This window comes from Macrotis lagotis, chromosome 3 (assembly GCF_037893015.1).
Source record: "Macrotis lagotis isolate mMagLag1 chromosome 3, bilby.v1.9.chrom.fasta, whole genome shotgun sequence".
Lineage (NCBI taxonomy): Eukaryota > Metazoa > Chordata > Mammalia > Peramelemorphia > Peramelidae > Macrotis > Macrotis lagotis.
In genome coordinates, this window is record NC_133660.1 from 226930435 (window position 1) to 226957434 (window position 27000).

Sequence of the window (27000 nt, forward strand, 5' to 3'; positions counted from 1 at the left end):
TTGGCACTAATTTGATTTAACACTATTGTACTCTCAGCTGTGCTGGAAAAGGAGGCTGCCTCCTATTCACATCACCTGGTTAGAATTGTCAGAAGGATTAGATTGGCTATGAAGGTGCTTGTCTTCATATTCATAGCTTTTTAGTGTGCCTGAGAAGCAGTGGTCTGTTCTTGCTGTACTAGAGGAGCCCTGAAATATTTGCACAGTATTATTGTTAAGGCTCTCTGGAGCTTGGGGAGTAAAGCTTTACCTGTCCTTCAGTCAATCAACAAACATTGGTTGGTTAGTAAGAAAAAAAGTACGATTGTTGATGCTAGGGATGCAGTGACATCATCAAAACTGCTCCTGAATTCTAAGAGTCTAATATTGGAGAGATGCTGTGTACACCTATTAGCATAAAGTGAATACATTCAAAAGAAATACAAGATTATCTGGAAAAGCAACATTTGGGGCTCAGGAAAAACATCAGGTAGAAGGTGATACTTAATTCCAGCATCCATTTATGTCCTTAATCCCATCCTCTCTCCTTTTTGATTATTTGAAGACATCTAGGAAATCTCTGAAGTTTTTTTTTCCCAACTAAATATGCCCAGTATCTTTAACTGTACATCTTATGACAGTTTGCAGATTTCTCTGCATCCAGGCCATCTTTTCTTGCAATTCCATTTATCAGTATCTCGTAAAATAAGGTATACACCAGCTCCAATTTAGATCTTGAAAAAACCATTGTGCAGTTCGTTTTTTTTTAAAAAGCTAAGTATAGGAATTCACATGTATTTATATTATACTGAATCTTATTCTTTTACCTGCCATTCTAGCCTGCTGAATCTTTGAATCCTCAGAATCACAGAATGTGAAACTCAGAAGGGTCATGACAGTTCATCTAGTCCAACATCATCTTTGACAAGTGATTATCTGAAATCTACTTGAATATCTTCATTGTTGAGGAAACAATTGCTCTTTGTAATTGCTCATTCTACTTTTGGATACCCTAATTGTTCGAATTTTTTCCTCTACATTGAGGAGATAGCTTCTTCAAAATGTCTTTGTAATTCCTAGCTTGTCCTTTTGGATTCAAGCTTAATCATTCTTTCACATTGTTAGCTTTTCACTTAGGTCTGGGTTAGCCCTAGCTCCGTATTTGTTTTCTCTTCTTACCATCTCAGTACCAGTACCTTATCCCTCCTTTTGGACTCTGCAACCAGTCCTTTCTGGTGTACTGTACTTTTCTTTTAGTCTTTCATGATTATACTATGAGGAAGTCACTGCTAAGGAAGGAGATTATAATACAGTTAACACAAAATCATTTTGTTTTTCTAGATGTTTTTTTATTTGCATTCCATCAGCATATTGGCTATTGCACCTGAGAAATTAGTCCTAAGGAGTGGGTGTAGATTGTTTAGATGGTACCTTGGCAGGTCAGTCATGAGAGGAATAGGATAAAACAGTATCACTTTAATTTGGTCCGGGCTTGTTAGCATTACAATAGTGCAATCCTAGCCATTTAACTGACAAGAATAGAAAATGGCTTTAACTTGGGTTTTAGCCATTAATTCTAAATTCTTTCCCTTGCCTCTTGACCTCCATTTCTTTTCTACTTCAGTTTCCAGAATGTCTATTGTAATCTGGTTTAATTCAGGATATTCTGTCAGTTCGTTTCCCTTTGCCCTTAGATAGTACTTTGTACTGTGTCCTTCTTGAAAGGAAAAGCTTTTGGACATGGCCTTAGAGTTCTGAAGCCAGCCTGTTTCTGATTCAACAAGTTTTCCTGGAGAGTTGTCTGAATTAACTTTAAATAGGCACAGTGGGAGAAATGTGAGATATTACTTCTTTATATTCTTAGGTTTTTTTTTTTACTGTAGCTTAGGGTTGTATACCAGAGAGATTTTTACCTTTCATTGGTTTCTAGCTCTCATAGTCTGGGCTAGAGTTAGGGTTACTCACTTCTTAATTAACCTTTACTGTCTTTGTAATTCCTGGGGAATTTGCCAGATATAAAGAGTAGGGAAAAAAGGACCTCAGTTCTGCCTGGAACCTCATCAGTTTTGATTCTTTTACCTTTGGCTTAATTCAGGGGTATGGAATTTGGTGCCATTAGCAATTTTATTCAGGGTTTTGGAAAAAAACTAGTATTTTATAAAGAAAAAATCCCCACCAACAATTTTATTCTTTTCTCCTTTTACTTTATAGACTAAAGACCTCACAAAAAGTCATGGGCATTAATTTTAATATTTGTCATAAATTGAAGTTTAAGTTTTGCTCAGATGCCACCTAAAGATGTGAGCCAATAAAATTAAAATTTGAGTATTTAACAAGTTGGTATTTTCTATTATTGGTATTATCTACTATTTATGTTGCAATTGTTTTTCTTATTTTAACAGTGATTTAAAAATTGGTCAGCTGAACTTTGTCTCCTAATGTCTTTTCTCTTTAGCTGTCACATATATTAAGATTCCAAAGGTGAATAATCTGTATGCATTTCCTTTTTTAGAGAAGAATGCTTGGAGTATTTTACAAACTCAGGGTGCTCTTGTACAAGGAGGTTATGGCCACAGTAGTGTTTATGATGCCAAGACAAATTCCCTCTACATACATGGTGGTTATAAGGCTTTCAGTGCCAACAAATATAGACTTGCTGATGATCTATATAAGTATGACGTGGATACTCAGATGTGGTAAGTATTTTCTTTCTCAATGTAATTATTGTTAATTTTGTTTCTTGATGCATAATATAGCAGAGGTAGTTGGGAAGTATATAGTAACTCATATTTTCCCTTACTGCATTTTTATATTGGAAAATGGAGAAAGCTTCCTGACAGATCCTGCTTCATGTTAATGTTTTTAATATTTCTGTAGTGCTAGAGCAAACCCCTGACTAGCTAGAATTCTTGGAGATTGAAGGTATTGTGGATAGTTAAGTGTTTTGAATGGATAAGATTTACTCTTTCATGCACTCAAATTTTATTTTCATGTTTTGGGAAAGAAATTTTCCTGAGTTCAGTCACAAATGTCCCTTCCTTAAGTAGTATTTTCTGAACACAATTAATGTTTATTTGTTTTTTCCCCCTTAAAAACTGTACCTTCACTCCCACTCCTATCATTATCCAGAGTTTTGACCTGTTCTGTCTCCTACCTTGGTGTCCATTCTGTCCCTCCTTAGTCTACTTAGTCCCCTTTCACTTTATTAATGTCAAATTTAGTGCAAATGCCCAATGGCTTATCCACTGAAGCTTGGAACTCTTTATCAGGCAAAGAGGAATTAGAGGTGTGCTCCTTCACAGCCAGGCAGTTTAATGGTTTTTTTGGTTTGTTGCCTTAGTCTTAGGGTTTTTACTTTAAATATCTGTTATTTTTCTGTTTCAGTAAAGTTATGTTTTCAGGGGCTATTAAAATATAATAAATAGGGCTATTTCCCCTTCATTAAATGGTCTGAGCAGACTGTTTTTTGAGTTCTTGTTTGAGATTTTAATTATAAATTTTTGCTCCTGTCTATTTGTCTGCCTGTACAGCTCATCTAATTCACACAAGGGATTTGAAAAACAGGTTCTTGACTTTGTCAGGATGTAAAGTAAAAATAAATTCTGAGTCTGGACCCCAGGGCTTTACTTTGAATAAAGTACATGGGCTTCTTTGAATAAATTGTGATTACTAAGAAGCCTTTTTGGTTTGTATTTTCCTTGTGGATTACTGGGGTACTGCTTTTCAATTTATTTATTTAGTATTTTACTTTTCCCAGTTATATGTAAAAGCAATTTTTAACATTCGTTTTTAAAATTTTGAGTTTCAGATTCTCTCCCTCCCATCCTGTCTCTCCTCATTGAGAAAGCAAGCAATTATTAATCAAAGTAGATTAGATCCATGACAGAAAAGCAGAATATTTACTCTTACACCAGAAAATATATGTGATAATAAAATTTTGATAATTATAATAAGTGTAAAATGACTAATTTGAGATATGAAATCTAGTTATAACATTTATCAGGGCATTGAGCAGAATAGGTATAATATTTTGTAATTTTAAAATTCCATTAAAGAAGTTACTAATCTATTTCTCAAAAACTTCAAGTTTCATGACTTGAGTAATGGGGAAGGATTGAGTTCTATAACTTACGTTAGTCAAGCAAGAAATATTTGGTTGTTTTTCAGAGGAACTTTCAACTGGATTAATGTTTTCTATACTTGTGACTGAATTTGATTTGGAGGGAGGGGGAAAAACAGGAAAAACAAGAAAGACACAGCACACTAGAGGAGAAGAAGAACCAGTTCAAGGAACTGAGTTTTGATTCCTAGGTCTGCTACTTATTATCTGTTTAATATTGAGTTAATCACTTCCTTTCTCTGGGCCTCCATTTGCTCATTGGTAAAATCAGGACAAAGATGATCTCTAAGACCCTTTTTAAAAGGTTCTAAGCTCTATGAGCTAAATCTCTGGAGGAAAATGTAGCTTTTGAAAGTAATAGGTTCCTTGGACCAGGGTTGTAATTCACTTTCATGTGGATCTTTATTTTAAATGTGATGTGTCATGACAATAAGGGAGAAGCCATTTAATAAACATGTATTTTTCTTTTAAATTAATGAAATGATATTATGTACTTGTCAGTGGATAACAAGCCCTTTTCTAATGCCTTTTCTTCCCTTAACTTCAAAGGACCATTCTTAAGGACAGCCGTTTTTTCCGTTATTTGCACACGGCTGTGATAGTCAGTGGAACCATGCTGGTATTTGGAGGGAACACACACAATGACACCTCCATGAGCCATGGGGCCAAGTGCTTTTCATCAGATTTCATGGCCTATGATATTGGTAAGTCTTTCAGAGAGAACAGCTAAAAGGGACTCCTTTATGACTCCCTCAACTAGGAATCAAGGCTAATAATTTCATGGCTCCCTCAGGCTTTTATGAGGACCAGCCAAGATGATGTTCCTAAAGTGCTTGGCATGGGGCCTGGTAGACAGTAGGTGTATAATAAATGCAGTTTCCTTCCCCTTTTGAAAAATGTACCTTTATATATTGGATATGACTTTTTCAGGGAAGTGAATCTGACGTATTTTTTTAGATTTATATAACAGTTTTCACATTTTCAGAAAGGCCTTGAGAGCTTAGTCATTTCTTTCTAACATTATTTTGGGTTGAGTAATTTTTTAGAGGGAGTTGAATTATCTATTAGATGGAACCTTCCCTTTCTGAATTTAAAATTTCCTATACTATGGAATGTACCTATTATTCTTCTGTAAGGACTAATCTCAGAAGACCTTTTCAATAGAAAATAAGAGTTGTTATGTTTCACTGGGGCAAATAAATATGCTTTTTTACAGAGTTCTCCAAACCTGCACTACTACCCACACACTCAGATTAAAAGTTGCTAAGTGTGATTAGCTTGAATGACCAGTAGAGGGTAGTGTTTGTTCATATGAGAACAGATACATGTTGAGAGAAACAGACATTTTTGAGGTACTGAGGTTGTTCTAGCCCTTGTACCCAAAATAGCAATGTCAGATCCTGGATATTGTGAATGACAGACACTTTCTTAATTGTAGCTTGTGATCGCTGGTCAGTTCTTCGAAGACCTGATCTTCATCATGATGTTAACCGATTTGGTCACTCAGCAGTCTTGTATAACAGGTAATTGGATTAATAGTGCTTGAGAATTTTATCTTTTTTCAGATAATAGCTTAAAATGACATTCCATGGTGTTGAGAATATGTAGTTGAACCAGAAGCACAGGTTGATAACATCAAATTTTAAAACTGTGCTTAAAAACAAATGGAGGGAAAGAGGAAAAAGCATAGTAGTTTTATTATTTGTGGACTCATACATTCCATTGATTTTTCTTATAGTATTATGCAATTCTAAATTTCTGTTATTTATATTTTGATTCTTCCAAAAATGTATTACTATTAGGAACCTTAGTTCACATTTCATTTTTTCTAAGTACCAAGAAGGAAATGTCATGTTACAATTGCTCTTATTATGATTTTTAAAAATTAATTTGTGGGGAGAATACATGTTTGATAAGGCTGCATGTAGTCATGCGAGTCCCCCTCTTAGGTGTTAGCTGTACTGCAGAGAGAGACTAAATCATTCAGTAAATTAATTGATAAGTATTTATTAACTGTCTGTTCCTGGTTAGTTACTGAAAGTTCAAATACAAATAATGAAACAATCCCTACTTAAGGAGCTCAGCACAGGATGGAGCTTCAGATTTATGATGAGGTAGATGCTGTAGAACAGCTGTAAAGAAGGGAACACTCTTGTAAGATCTGGGTTGTCTTTTGCAAGTCCTACTAGGGCTTCAGATACTAGATCAAATGCAAAAAGACCCAAGACTTATGGGTCAGAATTATTTGGATATTCCACAAATGTTTTAACCTTAGTATTGTCTGATCCTCCACCATGTTGCTGTGTGAATACTGACCTGGTACCACTGTCTTTTTTTGGTCTCTCATGACCCAGATTCTCCTGACTGAACTCCTTGCCCTGCCTCAATTCTCTGATATTTGGAGAGGGAAACCTGTTATTTGTACCACTCTCCATCATTAGGATCCTGAGAATTAGAGGTCCTAAGCTAGTATTGCCTAGTCAGCCCATTTTACCTCCTTTCCCCTAATCTTAATGATTTAGACTTCCATCTTCCAGGACAAAACCCTCCCTTTCCTGCTCCTCACTATACTTTCATCCCCAATTGAATTTAGTACTATCATATCTCAATGCCTGTCTTTTTGCCCTCCATTTCCATTGTTAGAATCCCCAGTATAAAATGAATACATTTCATTTTCAACTTTCTTTTCACACTCTTTCTCCAGTCTCTCACTGATGAAAACCTGACTGGCTTTGGAAACTGCGACTTAACTGGTTGTTCCTCTCTCATGCTTGGTTATACCTTTTTTCATCCTATAAATTGGACTAGAACTCCCGATCTGCCATCTGCCACCAACCCTCTGTCACTCCTCTGAGGCTTACTTTATCCAGAGAGATCATCTGGTCCAAATCTTTGTTGTTATTTATCTCTTGGCCTCCAGAGGCCATTGACTTTCCTTTGATTCTTTACAGCTTTTCTTCTTATACCAATATGCCTTTGTTTACAAATAAGCACTATGTTGTTTCAAACTCTCTTCATCTATTTCCTCAGTTCTCATGGCCTCTACTTTTCTTTGTGTCAACTACTTACAAGGATGTTCATAGCTTAGAAGTTACTATAACCATAACTGTACCATCTCAGAAATATCAGAATTTGAGATACCTTCTAGTCCCACAATACCTGAAAGGAATCCTCACTGTAACATACCTGACAAATAGTCATGTAGCATCTATTTAAAGACCTCCGTTGAAGGAGAATACATGATTTCTTGAAGCAGAATATTTTAAATGCAAGAACTTAAATACAGTAATATTTCTTGTTTTAACATTTTTCCTTATGATTTTTTCCATTTTTCCCATTTTTCCTTTTGCTACTAAACCTATTATCATTTTTCACCTTCATTTTATGCCCTTCTATTCTTTTTTTGCAAGACAATGGGGTTAAGTGATTTTCTCAAGGTCACACAGCTAAGTAAAGTTTTTTTTCATTTTAAGTCTATTTATATTTAACACTTTTCCCCTTGTATAAATATTTTATTTTTCAATTATGTCCAATGATAGTTTCTACCTTTTTTTTTGCAAATTTTTGAGTTTTACAATTTTTTTCTTTCTTCCCTTCCCCTCCAATAATCTTTACATTTACATCTATGATATGCATAGATTAAAACTGAATGTGTTATGAAGGAAGAAACAGCTCCAAAAGGAAGAAAGATAACATTAGAGAAAAAAAATTATGTAATACATAAGACAGCTTTAAAAATTGAATCTTTGATCTTCGTTTAAACTCCACAGTTCCTTCTCTGGATGCAGATGGCATTCTCCATCATGGATCTTCTAAAATTGTTCCTGATGATTGCACAGATGGAGTGATCATGTCCATCAAGGTTGAGCATCACCCCATGTTGTTGTTAGTGTGTACAATGTTCTTCTGGTTCTGTTCATCTCACTCAGCATCAGTTCATACAAGTCTTTCCAGGCTTCTCTGAAATCCCATCCCTCCTGATTTCTAATAGAACAATAGTATTCCATAGTATTCATGTACCATAACTTGTTTAGCCATTCTGTAATTGATGGACATCCCCTCGACCTCCAATTCTTTGCCACTACAAACAGAGATGTTATGAATATTTTTGTACATGTGGGGTTTTTACCCTTTTTCATGATTTCTTCAGGGATCCAGTAGTGGTATTGCTGAATCAAAGGGTATGCACATTTTTGTTGCCCTTTGGGCATAATTCCAGATTCTTCAGAAAGTTTGGATTAGTTCACAATTCTACCAACAATGCATTACTGTCCCAGATTTCTCACATCACTTCCAAAATTAATCATTCTCCTTTCTGGTCATATTGACCAATCTGAGAGGTATGAGGTGGTACCTTAGGAGTTACAGTTAAGTAAATATTAAGTGTTTGAGACTGGTTTTGAACTCAGGTCCTCCTGACTCTAGGGCTGGTGCTCTATGCACTGCACCACCTAGCTGCCACTATGCCCTTCTATTCTTACATTCATCTCCTCACAACTCCACAGTTGAGCATTTCAATTATATGTAGCCTTTTATGATTAGGCTACTTTGTCCACTTTTCCTTTTGACATTTGATCCCTGCCCCTCAGCAACCCTGGATCACTCTCCTTTCCTCTCCTTTCTCTGCTCTTCTTCTCAAATTGCTGAATTTAGTTGGAATAAAGTCCAGCTTTATAAATGAATAAATCCATATAAAGCTGATGAAGTGGCTCTTCGTTACTGTATGGTCAAACTTATTTTTTTCTTCAGTGATTTTAAATCTTGCTTTTTTTGGTAACTTCCAAACCTTCTTTGTTCAAGAGCTTAACCTGCCTCCTGCCCCACAACATTCTTGCTTCCTGCTTCACTTAGAAAAACGGCTATCAGCTGGAAGTACCTCTTTTCCCCAATTCATACCCCTCAAATCTCCCTGCATCTTTTGTTTCACTTTATTAAAAACTCATTTTAAAAAATATATACCTGTCTTACCTCACTTCCAAAATGAACCTTCCCTTTTAAAAAGTACCCCAAAAGTCAGCAAAATTGACTGATACATAAATGTATCTTGATAGCATATGGAATTTTACAGTTAAAGCCCTTCACTTCTCTGATGAAAGAAAGAAGGTGCATTTTCTCAGTTCTTTTCTTTCTTTACTCCTACTTCTAGAGACATCATGACTCTTCTTGCCAATGACAAGCTCACTTCTTGTGTCCTTGATCCCATTCTTTGCTCTTAGAGCTTGCCCTATAGATAATTCAGTTCCATTAAGTCTTCTGTCCCATTTATCCTCCTCTTTCTGTCAATCACCTTTCTTTTCCCTTTCCTTTCTTCTGCCCACAGACTTGTTCCACTTGATTCCATCAGGACAGAAGCTTTGTTTCTCTGACAATTCTTCTCTGTTAGTATCTTGTGTTTTCCTTTACTTTCACTGCCAAGTTCCTAGGAAGAATTATCCATACTTACTTCTACCCTAACACCCAAACCTATATAATCTAACTCTTCCCCTACCACTCTATTATAATTAATTGCTCTTTCATCTGTAAAATGCAAGGAGAGTTTTGTAGGCATTTACAGTGACTTTGTGATGTTTATCTTTCTGTCATGGCCGAGAAGTTGTCATCAATCCTCAAATTGCCAGGTTCCTTCTTACAAGATTAAATGTAAGAACTTGAGGAACTGCTTTTCCATTATCTAGCTTTTCAGGGAGAATGAAATGTTCATTTTTAAAAAAAATGAAAGTTTCAAGTGTAAAAACAATTATTTGAAGTGGTAGAAGAGAGAATCCTGATTAATTTCATGAGTCTGGAAAGTATGAGAATATGACTGATGCAGAGGGAATTCAGTGGCTTTTTAAATATGGAGACCCTGAGCAATAAATGTGAAGTTCTTTCTAAAGAGAACTGAAGAAGATTGATCTAGTAGAGGTAGTGCTAGCCAAGGATTGATTTTAGGGATATTTAGTTTTCTTCTGGTAAACTATCAAGAAGAATCATTGAAGAAAATTATGAATAATTGTGGAGGGAGTAATTCCCTGCTTATCTGTAATGGAAGCAGTTAGTTCTTAACCCAGTGTTGGTAGAAGAGATTTTCCTGGAGCATATATACAGGGTTTCTGAGACCTGGATTTAAATCCTGCCTCTGACACTACTCATGTGACCCTGGGGGAAAAAAATCATGACCTAATGGACCTGTGTTTCTTCATCTGTAAAATGAGGGATTAGAACCAGATGACCTCAAAAACTCTTCCAGCTCTAGATCCATGATCCTTTGATGGTCTTAACTTCTATATCTGATGACCTTGTCTCTGTCTCTTTCCTGCTTGATCCGGCTAAAGTTTTTATTTATGTTAATTTTTCCTGGAAAACTCACTCCTTTTCCTTGCCTTCTGAGATAATTGATTTTTTCCTGGTTCTCCTTGTACCAGTGCAATCATCCTTAGTTTTATTTTCAAGACCACCCATTTTCTGTTTCTTAATTTGGGTGAGCTCTAAGACTTTTGTTTTGGGACCCTATATTATTACATTTACTCACTTGGTTATCTTGGGTCCTATGGGATTGATTGTCATTTCCTAAATATATAGCTTTTGTGTTAATTTCTGTCCTGGATTTTAATTCCATGTCATCAGTTGCGTGCTAGATGAACCATAGACATCTAGAAGACAGAATAAATTCTTACTTTCTAAAACCTCCCTTCCTCTAAACTCAATCTGGTAACCATGTTTCATTAAAGATAGAGGCAGGATAGTACACAAGGAGGAAAAAGTACTAGATTTGGAGACACAGGATCTGGTTTTGAATCTCTGCCTTGCCACTTATTTCTTTTATAGGCAAGTTACATAAACTTTGTGATCTGAATTTCCATGTCTGTAAAGTGAAGAAAGTGAACTAGATGACCCCTGAGACCACTTCCAGATCTAAATCTATAATTCTGTCTGGGTATTAGTAGTGGACCATAGTAGTTTTACCTTTGATTTAATTTTTTCCTTCTGTTTTTGCATTTGGGCTATTTGTGGCACTAACATGGAATGATTTACTTCTCCTTTATATCTTGTTAGTAGAAACTCTTGGGCAACTATTTCAGTGACATGACATAGAGATTAGAGTATTGGATTTGGAATCAGGAGGCTGCTTTCCTTACTGACATCATTCAAAGAGCCCCTTCGAATTTGCAGAGTACTTGATGTACATTATTTCAGTTGAACCTTCCTGATAGTATCTGCTGGTACAATGGGTAGGTAGAGCATTGGACCTGGAGTCAGGAAGACCCAACACTACTCTCAGAAACTCAGGTAAAGTGACTGAGCAAGTCACTTTACCTCTATTTGCCTTCAACAAGAGCACTTGCCTCTCAGAGTGATTGTGAGGATTAGATGAGATGATAGTTGTGAGTTGCTTTGCCAGCTTTAAAATGCTCTATACATGCTAGTCAACATCATCATCAAGGGTGGATTGTTATCATATTAATTCAATAAGCATATGCTGAAGACCGATTACTTGACCATATTAAATGGTGATATAGAAGACCTCTGGCTCAGCAGTCAGAGGACCTGAGAATGAATTCTTGATCTGAGACCTACTACCTTTGAGAACAAGTCATTTCTCCTTGGGGAGGGAGGGGTTAGCTTAATAATTTTTTTTTTTAGGTTTTTTACAAGACAGTGGGGGTTAAGTGGCTTGCCCAAGGCCACACAGTTAGGTAATTATTAAGTGTCTGAGGCCAGATTTAAACTCAGGTACTCCTGACTCCAGGGCTGGTGCTCCATCCACTGCGCCACCTAGCCTCCTCATAGCTTAATAATTTTTAAAATCCCTTCTGGCCAGAGATTCCATGATCCTTCATAATAGTTTTGACCCGGAGTCAGTAAGCCCTGAATTCAAATCAAGTTTTAGAAACTTATTAGCTTTGTGACCCTAGATAAGTTCCTTAGCCTCTGTTTGCCTCAGTTTCTTCAACTGAAATGGGGACAAAAAGAGCTTCAAACTCTTAGGATTGTTGTGAGGATACAATAAGATGATATATGTCAAAGTGCTGCATAGTACCCGGCAAATAGTGTGCACCATATAGATACTGATTTCTTTCCTTTCTCTTCTCTTTCCCAGAAAATGTAATTTTTAAGTCTCAATTGTTCCTTTCCTATGGCAGTAAGCTGTTAAAGCCTAGGAATACCCAGAGTTTCATAATGGTACAGTGACTGCAGTCAGTATTCGATCCTTCTTTGGAGATGTGACCTGTTGTAAATTCTCTGGGGTGTGAGAAGCACTGTCCTGAACTTGTTCCCAATGTCTAATTGGTATCCAGGCCTAAAGAGGGTCTTCCTAGAAAGCTTTTGCTAAGAACAGTGGTAATAAGGGACTATTTATTGTCTAATTCCCTAAGGGAGGAGAGCTTTCCTGTCCTTGTCCTCTGAGAAAACCAGAGGCATAAAGTCTCTCCTACCTAGTCTAGGTATGACAATGAGGATTAGCACTGGGAACCCAGACCCCTGGAAATGTGCCATCCTGTCTCAAAAGGATTCTTTCCCTACAGTTCTTTTGAAATACTGCATAACAGACTAAATGACTATGGAGAAGTGATTCCTCTAGTTCTACACTGTATTTGTGACTGGGTGTTGATATATATATGGGATCATGAAAACTTTCGTAGTACTTACTAGTGCTATAGACTGGATGTGGTCTGAAGCTCAGGAGTGATGAATTTGGGCAGTAATGCAGGAGATTATGTGCTTTTAAAATAGTAATATTTTACACATTTTAATGGATTTTGAAATGTTTTCTTAAGTAAACTAAGGTATACTTCTTAGAACCATTTAACTTCAGAAAGATGGGTAAGTAGTAGCTAAAGATGTTTAAGAATGTAAGGTGAAAAGAGGATACACATAGAGAAATATATTTGTAAGAAACACCTGTTGCAGAATTTTAAATATCTCTAAGAGACATCAGAATATATTTGATTTTACCTCAAGCAATAGTAACTTCTGCCACATTCTGACATATGATTATCCAGGCTTTGAAGTTTTCTCATGACAGGGGGTTTTTCTTGAGAAGTTGTTCCCACTTTTGAAGGGTTCTAATGTTGAGTTTAAGTCTGCCTCTGTATAATAACATTTCCTGACTGTGATTTTTCACCAGATAGCCTCTATACCTCTAATATGACCCTCCTCCTGGATGCCTCCTGTCTTCCTTGACCCTTTAAGGCACAGCTAAAACCCAACTTTCTATGAGAAACTTCTCCTGATCCCCCTTAATGCTAACACCTTCCCTCTGTAATTCTCTCTTTTATCTTGCATATATCTTGTTTGTAAATAGTTATTTGCATGTGATCACTTCCATTAGCCTTGTGAGTTCTAAAGTCAAGCAGAACATGTTGAATATCCCTTCCACTTGACAGTTGTTTGGTCATTTCAAGACTACAATCATACAAACCCTGCTAACCTCCACCCCTTACAACAAGGCATCATCTACGGCATAAGCAATTCCTTTAGTCAGTTTTTGGTTGGCTAGAACTTCTATTCCCTTACTATTGTGAATATATGCCTTTTGACCTCTTTGTAAATGCCTTTTCTACATTATAGTCCCCTTAAGCATCATTTGGTAAAATGATTTTAATGAAGTAGTATAGTATGAAAAATAGAAAATTTGGGATAAAAACACTTTTTTCTTCTTGTTTAGCACTATGTATATATTTGGAGGTTTCAACAGCCTTCTGCTCAGCGATATCCTGATGTTTACAGCAGAAAGGTGTGAAGCACATCAAAGTGAGGACACTTGTGTAACAGCAGGACCTGGAGTCCGATGTGTGTGGAATTCCTCTCAGTGTATCCCTTGGGACTTGGCAACTGAAGCACAAGAAGAGAAGACCATAGCAGAATGCTTTTCAAAAAGAAGTATGTGCAGCTTCTTTGCTTAAAAAACTTAACTAGTTTTAGTTTTATTTCTTGGTTGTTGGTGGGGGTGATGGAGATATCATTTTGTTTGTTTTTGTTTTTTGGTAAATTAACCTGTGGTATCTATAAGCTGTAAGGTTTTTAGGTTGTGGAACAGCTTAATTATTACTTCCTTTGTGTTGTATACTGAGACACCAAATGATAAATGAAGTCTCCTTTGGGACCCTGAAACTAAATAGAAACTCCTTTGTTTAATAAAATAGGCTCTCCTAGAAATTTCTCACTGATCTTTATATCTTAGAGAAGTGAGATTAGTGAAAGCAAGAAAAAAGTCTGGATGACTGGGATATAAAGGAAAGGGAGGTTTTGTGTGTGTGTGTGTGTGTGTGTGTGTGTGTGTGTGTGTGTGTGTGTGTGTAGGTTTCCAGAAATTATTTCTAACTCTTTGGAATGGGACTACAGCTAGATGATGGAGGCAGACAGTACCTGAACAATATGAATTGTCATGCTTCTAGGAATACCTTAACAAACACCTAGGATTTGGTCTCAGATAAGACAGCTTTGAAGAGTGTTATGCCAGCTCATGATTGACTGGATGGAAGAGTAGTTACCATAATCCAAAAACCTCAGAAAAAGGATTTATGATTATTAACAAAGAGAAATAGAGTTAGTGATAGAAATAGCACATAAAGTTAAAAAACCTCATGAAATTAAATTATTTTAGTTGCCTCTTTGTGCCCCCAGACCACAACCTATTCTATGCCAGAGCCACAGATTTCAAGGGAAAATGAATGTATTAACTCCTGAGGATATAGGAACTTAAAAATAAACTGGGACCAGTTTTTCCCTCATCCTTCTTATTTTTCCAGAGTTTACCAGTTGAGACTCAATTCAAACTGAGCCTTCTAACCCTAAAATTGACAAGGCTAAAGTTTCAGAGGCCCAGTTATCAAAAGTTTGAGTAGCATTAGAGGGGAGGAGAGTCTAAAGAGAACAGAAGCCAAAGACAAGTGACTGGAATATAAAGCATGACTTGAATAAATTCCTAGGTCACAGGAAGATAAATTGAGAAGCTCATAAAAAAAGAGTGAGAAAAATCTCAAAAAAAACCCCCAAGGGGGTAGCTAGGTGGCAGTGGATAGAGCACCGGCCCTGGAGTCAGGAGTACCTGAGTTCAAATTTGACCTCAGACACTTAATAATTACCTAGCTGTGTGGCCTTGGGCAAGCCACTTAACCCCATTTGCATTGCAAAAACCTAAAAAAAAAAACCCAAATCATCATAAGCTAGTATTGGATGATGAAAAAAAATTGAATTTTCCTGATTGGACCCTTCTGGAAAACTGAAAAGCAATAAAACCAACTCTCCAAAACTCTTGTTTTTTAGGCAAAAGTTAAGAAATTTCAAAAGACACAAAACTTTTTTTTAATGTCAGTCATTGTTTATTATTGTTTATTAACAAGTGTTTACCAGCCAAAAATGCTTCTGAACTCTTCTGACTTCCTCACTTTGGCAAGTTAAGGCAGTTAAGCCTTAAATTTCCTTTTTTTTTTTTTTAAAGATTTTTATTTTGAGTTTTGCAATTTTCCCCCTAATCTTACTTCCCTCCCCACACCCCACACCCCACACAGAAGGCAATTTGTCAATCTTTACATTGTTTCCATGGTATACATTGATCCAAATTGAGTGGAGACATGAAACTTTTAGGGGAATAAATTTAGGATGGGAATCAACGTTTTCAATGTAGGATTAAAAATCATAGACCACACAGTTGATGAAAAATTTGAAACATACTAGAGAATCTTTTTTAAAAAGTAGAGTATGAAAGAAGGGGAAAAAACTTGGAATATTAAAATATATTTTTAAAAAATCTAATTTTAGGGAAGCAGGCCTACAGAGCCTCCCAACAGGGAGCTACCTGGCAGCTGCTCCCAGAGCACTCAGCCCACAGAAGATAAGGGAGTGGGGGGAGACTGATGAGCTTTCTCCTCTGTCCATAGATCAGGACTCTTGTGCTTTTTCCATATTCAGACCCTGGTCACAGTCTCATCCCCTATAATACTGTAGCGGAGCAGGGACCTTCACATCACAGCTCCAGGACAGAAGGGTGTGCTTGTGGTTATCCATAGATCAAAGCACAGGCCAGGAGAGCAGTCAGAGCCTCTCACAAGACCTTAAAGGAACTGTGGTCCTTGTGGGGGTGTCCCGATAATACTAAGAAGTTTGGAAAGTACCCCCAAACCAGGGCATAGGCTGGGGAAATGAGTAAATGAAAAAAAAAGGAACCTGACCATAAGCAATTACTTTGGTCCCATGGAGGATCAAAACACACACTCAGAAGATGACAAAAGTTCAAGCTTCTGTATCCAAAGCTTCCAAGAAAAATAAGAATTGGGCTCAGGCTATGGCAAGGCTCTAAAAAGATGTTGAAAATCAAGAAGGGAGGGAGGGAGAGGAAAAATTGAGAAGAGAAATGAGATGCAGGAGATGCAGCTTAGTCAAGGAGATCCAAAAAAATGCTGAAGAAAACATGTTAAAAACCAGTTTAATTCAAATGGAAAAAGCAGTCCAAAAAGTTAATGATAATGAAGAGTACCTTAAAAAGCAGAATTGGCCAGACCGAAAAGGAGATAAAAAAGCTCTCTGAAGAAAGCAACTCCTTCAGATGTCAAATGAAGCTAAAGGAAGCTGATGACTTTGTGAGCAATCAAGAAATGATAAAACAATATCAAAAGAATGAAAATATCAAAACAATGAAAAACTAGAAGAAAATGTGAAATATCTCATTGAAAAAACAACTGACCTGGAAAACAGTTCCAGGAAAGACAATTTAAAAATTATTGGGCTAATGATTAGGAAAAGAGCCTTTTTTTAACTCCCATTTTTTTTTCTTGACCTCACTTTTAAAGAATTCCTGCAGGAAAATTACCTGATATCCTAGAAACATAAGGCAAAATAGAAATTGAGAGAATCCACTGCTCTCCTCCTGAAAGAGATAAAAAAAAAATCCCCAGGAATATTATAACCAAATTCCAGAACTTCCAAGTCAAAGAGAAAATATTACAAGCAGCCAGAAGGAATGAATTCAAATATCACGGAACTACAGTCAGAATTATACAGGGCTTAGTAGCATCCATATTAAGGGCTCTTAGGGCTTGGAATTATGATATTAAAGAAGGCAAAAGAGCTTGAAATGCAACCAACAATCAACTACCCAGCAAAACTGAATATCCTCTTCCAGGGGAAAAGATGGACATTCAATGAAATAGGGAATTTCAGATGTTCCTGTTGGAATGGCCAGAGTTGAACAGAAAGTTTGATATTCAAGTATAGGACTCAGGTGAAGCATAGAGAGGGTGGACAGGATGGGCAAATTATGAGTGATTTAATGATGATGAACTATGTGTATTCCCACATGGGAAGATGATACTGATAGTACTCATATGAACCTTCTCATTTATAAGAGCAGTTTGAAGGAGCATATTTAGACAAGGCACAGGAGGGAGCTGAATTTGAAGGTATAATATATTGTAAAAATTATGTCAATGAGTGAAAAGGAAATGTACCAAGAGAAAGGGAAAGGAGAGGTAGAATGGGCTAAGATTTTCATGTAAAAGACTGAAGAAAAAGCTTTTGCAATGGAAGGTAAGAAGGTGAGGGGGAATGAAGGAGCCTTTATTCTCATTGGAAATGGCTCAGAGATGATACAATATACATAATTAGGGTATAGAAATCTAGAAGAAAAGGAGAGAAAGGGATGGGAGAAAGGGGACAGGGGATGGGGAGGGAGGATGTGGGTGATAGAGAAGAGGGTAGATCATGGGAGAGGATAGTCAGATACAACACATTTTCTTTTTTTATTTTTTGCAAGGTAGTGGATTGGGTGGCCTGTCCAGGCCATGGGACTGGGTGGTTGCTGGGTCTCTGGGGGGTGGAATGTGGGCTTGGGGCCTCCTGGCCAGTGCTCTGTCTGTTTTACCACTTGGCTGCTCCACAGCACACATTTGAAGAGGGACAGAGTGAAAGGAGAGAGAAAATATAATAAATGGTAGTGGGGAGGAATAGATGGAGGGAATTACAATCAGCAACAGGAACTGTGGAAAAAATATGGAAGTAACCTCTCTAATGGACTTAGGATAAAAATTAAAAAATAATTAATTTTGCAATATCTATGAGAAAGACCTTCTGACTAGGAATAATCTACAGTAATGAGAATTTAGAAGAAAGAATGAAATGGTATATTCCAAAAAGCAAAGGAGCTCAAGTTCCAAATGGCTACTTATAACACAGCACTGTGTCCATGTGATACTGCTTTCTTCACAAATTGATATTTTTAAGATTGAGACTTTGCAAAAAATAGAAGATGGTGTGATTTATAAAGGCATTAAGAAAGAAATAGTATTTAAGAGGGAGTTCAGATTTGATCCTTTAGGTCCATTATCCTTATTAGGCATACAGAAAATAAAGAGGAAATAACTGAGGGTATTCTGTGAGTCAGAAAATAAAACAAATAATAGACTCTTAAAGAAGAGAAATATCAAAGAGGACAAATTAAAAAAAAACTTCTTGGAAAAGGATACAGCTAAAAAAATGTTACTTAAGAGTTTTAAAGATGAATAGGGAAGATTTTTGAACCACTCAACTAGATAGGGAAAAGGAAGGCCTAAGATTGGAGAAAATAGGTCAATGAAAAGGGAAGAAACAAATTTAAAAAAAAATTGGGATAAATCAAATGAGTGTAGGGAGGGAAATCTTGTGGGCATAACTAATTGCAATAACGAAGTACTGAGTTAATTTTTTCTACATTTTTATAAGTTTTTATTGATATTTTCTGTTCAGAATATGACTTAAAAGGAAAAAAGGAATAGAATAAAAGAATTAATGAAGATCTCAAGACTAACAATCATAACTTTAAATGTCAATGGATTACACAGCCTAATAAATTAAAGCAAATTGAAGAATGGGTAAGAAATCAAAACCCAGCATTCTTCCATATATGAAAAACATACTAAAATGTAAAGATCCATTTTTTTAAAAAGAGGCAGAACTTACTTTGCATCAAGACTTTTAAAAAAAGAGTTGTAATTTTGCCATCTGATAATAAAAATTCATAATGAGAAAATCAAAATTATAATATATACATATTGGAATTGGGTACTATATTATTCCTTGAAGGAACTATTTATATAATGAGCCATCATCAATAGTAAACATATACATCAATTGGCAAAGTATCTAAATTCATGAAAGAAAGTTTAAATCTATTACAAAAAGACAGAAATTAACACAGTTTTCAGAAATTTGGGGTTCATTCAGAGCTTGAAAAACCTAATAGATAAATAAAAAAGAACTATATGGACCTGAAAAAACTGTTGGAGAATTTAGATCTGAGGGATTTGTGGATCTTTTGAATAAAAACATTAAAGAATGCACCTTTCTCAGAACCACGATACCTTTATAAAAATGAGCCATCTGGAACACAAATGACAAAAGCATAAATACATGGGGAGGCTAGGTGGCACAGTGGATAGAGCACTGGCCCTGGAGTCAGGAGTACCTGAGTTCAAATGCAGCTTCAGACATTTAATAATTACCTAGCTGTGTGGCCTTGGGCAAGCCACTTAACCCCATTGCCCTGCAAAAAACCTAAAAAAAAAGGCATAAATACTAAATATACCAGACTCTTCCTCTACCACCTTGACTAAGCAACCTTTCCTCCTTTGAATTCCCTTCAATCCATATTTTTCACTCAATCCAAACCCTGATGTGGGTTCTCTCTATAGATGTCGAGGGCATTGTTCTTCCTTCTTCACTGAGTTAAGTCCCTAATGCATTATAGTCTCTTTTCTTCCCTATAAACTGATCATATTCTAGAGGATTTTAGTGTACATATTGATGCTTCCTCAAATATCCTAATTTCTCAGTTCCTCTATCTACTGAGCTCCATCTCCTCATTCTTCACTGCACCTCAGCTATACCCAATGATATGGTCATATTCTTGATCTTGTGTTCACCCTTAAGCAGTTTGCTTCCTTGTTTACAAACCTTGAATTTAATTTTTGATCATAATCTTTTATCATTCCCTTTTTCCTTAGTCTTATGAACCCTGACTCTGCTTTTCACATTTACCATGAACTCCCTTCCTGTCAATCCCTTCTCTGTCTTTTTTTTATCATAGATCATGTCTTGTCAAAGCCCTAACCCTGAATTGTTCCCACCAACCATCTCCCTATTTCTTATTTATGTGTTACTTAATGGAAATGGAGAAAATTATGAAACTAAATTGATTTGGTCCACTACAAGCAAGCATTCTATTCCTTTTTCATTGATTTATTATTTTATTCCCCAAAAATGTCTGTTTCATATCTTCTCATCTTTCCTTAAGCTTATTAGCACAGACTTCCTTTACCTCCCCTTTTCAGTTAATGACGTTACCTCACAGTTCACTAAAAAAGCTGAAACCATTCACTAAGACCTGTTTTCCTCTCTCCTCATCTTATAAATCATTCAGACATCCTATCCTACCATCTCCTTCATTCCATTCTCTTTTAAAAATTTTTTATTCATATTATTTTCCAAATTTTCCAAAATTTCCAAATTATATCCAAATATTCTCTTTCATTCCTCAAACGTTCAAAAAACAAGAAATAAAATTCACATTGCACTTATGAAGTCATGCAAAATCTATTTCTTCATTAGTCATGTTCCAGAAAACTAAAACGAGAAAGAAATTTGCCTCAATCTAAACTCTGAGTACATCAGTTCTTTATGTGGAGGTGGATAGTATTTTTTTTTTATTATAAATTCTTTGGAGTTGTGATGGGTCATTGGATTGATAGATGTTACTAATAGTCTTTCACAAATCGTGTAAATTATTCTCCTGATTCTGCTCACTTCACTCTTCATTACTTCATATAAATAAATCTTCCTGGGCTTTTCTGAAACTATCCCATTCATTGTTTTTTACAGCACAATAGTATTTGATTTCATGTATATACTTTAACTTGTTTAGTGATTCCCCAATTGATGAACATTCCCTCAGTTTTTAATTCTTTGCTACCACAAAAATAACTTATAAATATATTTTTTAAAATATGAGTCATTTGCTGAATCAGAAGTATGTGTATTTTATAGCTTTTGGAGTATGGTTCCAAATTGTTTTCCAGAATGGTTTCACTAGTGTACCTATTTTTCTCACATCACTAGCATTTATCATTTTCCTTTTATCTTTACTAATCTGATGGGTGCAAGGCAGTACCTCAGAAATGTTTTAACTTGCATTTCTCTTCTTATTAGTGACTTAGAACATTTTTTTCATGACTTTTGTTAACTTTGCTTTCTTCCTCTCTTCATATTCCTTGACCGTTTATTAGGTGGGTCCTTTCCTTCCATTCTTCAGCAAAGAGTTTGCTTTTCTTCTTGTGAATGCCAACCTCTGTTTATGCATTATTGATCCCTTCCTTTTTCTAAGTGCCATGGCAGATTGATCCCACTCTTATTCCAATTCTTTCTCTTTATCTTCAATCTCCACATATCATGACTCCTTCCCTTTTTCCTACAAACATGTTTATTTCTCCCCAGCTTTAAAAAACAAAACACTACTTGATGTTAATCATCTTAACAAATCATTATGCTATATTTTTTCCCCTTTTGAGTTTAGACAATTAGTTTAGCATCCTCCTAAGTATTTATGGAATTACCATAGATGAAGACCATTTATGTTCTATTGGGGGCCAATTGCAGAGACTCTTAGATAAAAGAAATTCTTAAAAAACAAACAAACAAACCGGGTGGCTAGGTGGTGCAGTGGATAGAGTTCTGGCCTTGGAGTCAGGAGTACCTGGGTTCAAATCCGACCTCAGACATTTAATAATTACCTAGCCATGTGGCCTTGGGCAAGCCACTTAACCCTTGAAAGCCTTGAAAAAAAAATCTAAAAAAAACCCCAAATAAACCAAAGAGCCAGACTCCCTTGTTATCTTTTTATATATCTATAAATATTGAGTAGATGTTCAGTGAATTGAGTTGAAAAAATCAAATGAATTAGCCACTTAACATTAAAGTAAAGGGATAAGATTATAAAAATTTGTCTGAGATGAAAATATGAACTGCTTCAATTAAATGTGGAAAATTTCAAATGAATAATGTGGAAGATGTACAGAATAATATTTAATTTCTTGGAGCAGAGGGGAAATTTCCAAATTTGTAAAGTGAAGTTTCTTGGAACAAATTCACTTTTGTATGAATTATAAATTAAAGCTTTTGATATCCTCTGGTGACTCTATACTAGGAGAACAAAATTACTTCTAGTTAAATATATTTCATTTTTTAATAGCTGCTGATCATGACAAGTGCGATCAACACACAGACTGTTACAGCTGTACCGCCAACACAAATGACTGCCAGTGGTGCAATGACCATTGTGTCTCCATGAACAGTAACTGTACTGAAGGTCAGGTAAGAAGTGCTTCGTACTCTAACCCATTGATGCTCATCAGCAGAGACATCCTCAGGGTAGCAGGGAACCTGCCTGGATGATGGCAGAATTGTAGACAGAATTATAGTTATTTTAAAGTGTGTACAACATGAACATGAATTTCTGAATTTCCAGTTTCCTATTTCAGAAAGTGTTTTTTTTGTGTCTCCTTCCTATCAGCTGATGGAGCTTCTGTGGAGTCAGGAAATTAGATTTTTAAATTTCCAGTAGTGGAAGCTAGATTTGAATATGACAAGTAATGTGTTAGGTGTGAGGGGCAGAAAGAAGGCCAATTTGGCAAGAGTGAGAGAGGAGGAAATGAGGTTGAAAATAGAGGGTATTATGGAAGCAATGTAAAGACTAACAGAATGCCTTCTGTGGGGGGTGGGCAGAGAGAAGCAAGAATGGAGGAAACATTGTAAAACTTAAAATAAATAAAATCTTTCTTTAAAAAACAAAAGGGGGGAGCAGCTAGGTTGTGCAGTGAATAGAGCACCAGCCCTGGAATCAGGAGTACCTGACTTCAAAAGTGGCCTCAGACACTTAATAATTACCTAGCTGTGTGGACTTGGCAAGCCACTTAACCCCATTTGCTTTGCAAAAACCTAAAAAAAAAATAGAGGATATTTTAGCCATAAGAGAATAGGAACTGACACCTTTATAAAGATGATCTGATATTTGTTGTTTTGCTATAATATATAATCTTTAATGGTGATTTCTGAAAAATTATTTTGTAAAATAATAATTGCTAAAATATCTTGTATTTCATAGAATCATACTTTTTAGACTTATAAGGGACTTTAGAGAGCTTCCTATTGAGAGCTCTCCTTTTCTAGTTGAGGAAACTCATTCTCAGGGAGATTACTTGATTTGTTCAAGATCACTCAAATTTATGATAGTGCCAAGACTATGACCTAGGTGTCTTGGTTTTTTTTATAGTAGTCTTTCTGCTATGACTTACTCCTGCCCTTTTCTTGATTCCCTTATTATTTACTCCTCTTGACACATCTTCTCCTTCTACCCTGCCCCCACTATTTTTCCAGACCAAAATTTTCTACAGAATGATACAGTAATCATTAAATTTGTGAGCCGACATTCTAGGAAAATGCATAAACCTGACTTGTATTTTAGGTTTCTATTTCCAAATATGAGAATTGTCCAAAGGATAATCCAATGTATTACTGTAACAAAAAGACAAGTTGTAAGAGCTGTGCCATGGACCAGAACTGCCAGTGGGAACCCAGGAATCAAGAATGTGTTGCTTTGCCTGGTAAGTATGGATGGAGATAGCTAACTGCCTAGGTACTTTTCTTGTCTCACAGATTTTATGTTGAATTATAGGAGAGCAAAGAATTGATTCATGTATTTCTTAATAAAAAATAATGTAAGGCTATTGACTTTGAAAAGAATTATAGCATCACTCATTCTAACTTCCACAATCTCTATATTACCTGCTAAATAGTATGTATAGCCCAATAAGATTGGAAACAATACTAGCAGTCAGTCTCTTTAATACTTTTTTCTCTTAGGTTTATACCAGATTAGGGTTTATATGACCAGAGGTTTCTCTGATGGAGTGAAGTGATGGCAGGGGAAAGAAAATGTTGTCAACAATGGTTCTCAGGCTTATTTTTTCTCTGGAGATTTAAAAGTGGCTAGATTACTTTTAGGAATCCTGAGGATTTGGTTTATTATCTAGTTCTATTTGAGCATCTCATTTTACCCAAAACTGCAGACTGTTCTGACAGGTATATGAGCCTCTAAAATTGAGCAAATCTACCCCTCATAATATTGAGAAAAGAGATTTTTGTAGCCAATCTTCATACCTCAGGTTTTTTTAGTGGCATTGGGCCATGTGGATAAATCTGGGCTCCACTGTACTTCTGACCTGAGTTCTAACACTTAACTTGTTTGGTTTTTTGAAGCAATTGGGGTTAAGTGACTTGTCCAGGGTTCACATCAAGTTAATGTCTGAGTCAGGATTTGAACTCAGGGGTCCTCCTAACTCCAGGGCCAGTGCTTTGTTTACTTTGCCATCTAGCTGCCCTTTGCTTGCTGAATGTACTTTAGACTTATCATCCTCACTTTGCCTTTCAATAAGGGTCTCCTTTCCCTTGTCCTTGTGTAATTTCTTATTCTCATAGTGATCTCTACCTAGCTAGATTGCTAGTATTGTTTGAGAGGCACAATCCTTTTGGTAACATTCTAATTCTTCAGAGGTGATTTAGCTTCATTGGTCCATCTCATCTCCACATCACCCAACAGAAAAATATCTTCTGGTTAGTGCCTTTGCATGTTCAAGGGTATTAGAATTAATGAACTATTAAATTTCAAGAATCATATTGTATAGCCAATTCTACGTGATCCTTCAAATTAAATTTGTTCAACTCATAAGCAGCCTTAGCAAAATAAAGAAAAAAAATAATCAAATGTGGAAGACAGAGAGAAGTGTGTGTGTGTGTGTGTGTGTGTGTGTGTGTGTGTGTGTGTGTGTGTGTGAAGTTGGAACTAAACAATCACAATTTGGAAGTGGTTTCAAATATTGTTGGGAGGGGAAAGGAGTTTCCATTTTTATTATTAAAATTTTATTGTCCTTTTCTATTTCTCTCCCTCTCAAAACACATTACTTCAAGTTTTTCTAAATTTTCCCTGAGAATACATGAATTTTGCCTGCTTTTGTAAAACTTGTTTTTTTTTTCCTTTTTTTTTAACACAAGAAAATATCTGTGGTGCTGGCTGGCATTTGGTTGGAAATTCATGTTTAAAAATTACAACAACAAGAGACAATTACGACAATGCTAAATTGTCCTGCAGGAATATGAATGCTTTCCTGGCCTCTCTTACCACCCCAAAGAAGGTGGAGTTTGTTCTTAAACAGCTGCGCTCCATGCAGTCAACTCAATCGCTGGTGAGTCCTGGGATCTTATCCCCCGCCCTTGTATGCCCTGATTTAGGAGATGTCCAATGGCACTTTGCTACTCAAGGGAGTTTTAGTTCAGTTTTTTAGCTTGTTCAGTCATGCTTTCATTTGATACTTTCTTCCATGTGGTGCTACTTTTAAGATGTTCTGAACAATGCCTTAGAAACTGTGATTGCATTTATCTTGTAAATAATGTGTAAAACTGGGATGGTAAATAAATGGCCCATTATAAAAGTATCAGGATATATGAATATGTCTCTCTTTTTTTGGTGGTGGTGGAAGATGATCTTGGATGGATGACTGGTTAATTCCTGACGTCTTGTGTTGAGCTAATTGGAAGCTCCTCAGATTAAAAGCCTTTTCAGATGACTCTCTTGGTGGTAATACTGTCATTGAGACAAGATTTAGCAGGGTCCAAAGCTCCTTCTGGGTAGTCTGCCTTATATAGTACAGAGAAGCCATATGCTGCATGTTATCCCAGAAAGACTCCCATTCTCTTCTCTCTTGCTCACCCTGTGTCCAAGGTGGCACTCTAAAATTCCATGTTGGAGTTTCATCCCATTCCCTTAAAACTTTAATACAGTATTAGTTCAATTAACCAGTTTTCTAAGATTAAAGGTCCTTTTAACAATATTAAACTGAACAGCCTACATTTTGTCTTTGTCTGGCAGTTGGCAGGGAGATTGAGAAGAAGGCAACTGTGATGCTGACCTCTTACTAGTATGCCAGTCTTGGGTCTGGTAGAGCAGAGGACTGCAATAGTCACCTCCCACTTTCTGTTCATAAGTACAACTGAAACTGCATTTCTTTAGTAACAGATTATCCTTTGATAGGAGTAGTCTTTCTATGCATGTAAAAGGTCACATCCCCCAGGGAGGTTTTTAGTGTGGAATGAACTCTTTGTGAGGAAGTTTGAGGTGAAAGGGAGGAATGGAAGGCACAAGCATGAGGAGAAGGGGACAGATGATCTTGAGGCAAAATCTTTGTCAGATCCCAGTTTTTCCTATATTGGCCCTGATTCTAGTGACAAAGACATTTTTGGAGCAATAAGTAACGTACCTGCCAAGAAGAGCATTTTAAGAAATAGTGTGCATTAAAACCCATTTTCTCTGAGTTCATCAAGAAAGTAAAAAAACATAAAAGTATTAAAATGAACTTTTTGAAAATGTTTCCTGTTTTTAACTTTACTAAAGCTTAACAGTAGGTTTGACTAAACCTTAGTTTACTAGGATTTTAGTCTTTAAGTCCTTTTCCTTTCTTCAACTCTAAAAGTGTCTTTCATCAAATGAATGTTATCCACTTTTACACCCCTCTTTGGTTCCTTCTCTCTACTTTGGTTCCTTTGTCTACTGAAGAGGCTAGAAGCACCAGTCTTGCTTCCTAATCAGGCAGGAAAGTATGCTATGGTTTATGGCCAAGTACCTTTTGAAGGAAAAAAAAAGCAATTCTATGTCATTAGCTCTGCATTTATTTTATCAATGACAGGAAAGATGGGTAACACCCAGAGATGTGTAGAGAGAAGGGGTTGGACTAAAACTCTATAGTTCTCTTCATCTTATGTCATATTCTATCCACATGGCTATTTGCAGGTCTAGACAACAGCTGATTGTCTCTGAGGAATTGCATCCTTTTTTTTAAATT

The 27000-nt window shown here is 36.2% G+C and overlaps 1 protein-coding gene across 4 annotated transcripts in view; it reads left to right on the plus strand.

Moving 5' to 3' along the window:
• The window catches only part of ATRN (attractin), a 229602-nt gene that overhangs the window by 74529 nt on the left and 128073 nt on the right, over positions 1-27000 (plus strand). For all 4 annotated transcript variants that reach the window (XM_074229992.1, XM_074229994.1, XM_074229991.1 and 1 more), the window contains exons 9-15: positions 2492-2675; positions 4649-4803; positions 5538-5622; positions 13749-13963; positions 22299-22420; positions 23571-23709; positions 25157-25347. In XM_074229992.1, coding sequence (XP_074086093.1) covers positions 2492-2675; positions 4649-4803; positions 5538-5622; positions 13749-13963; positions 22299-22420; positions 23571-23709; positions 25157-25347 — 1091 coding nt within the window. The remainder of the gene's footprint in view (positions 1-2491; positions 2676-4648; positions 4804-5537; positions 5623-13748; positions 13964-22298; positions 22421-23570; positions 23710-25156; positions 25348-27000) is intronic.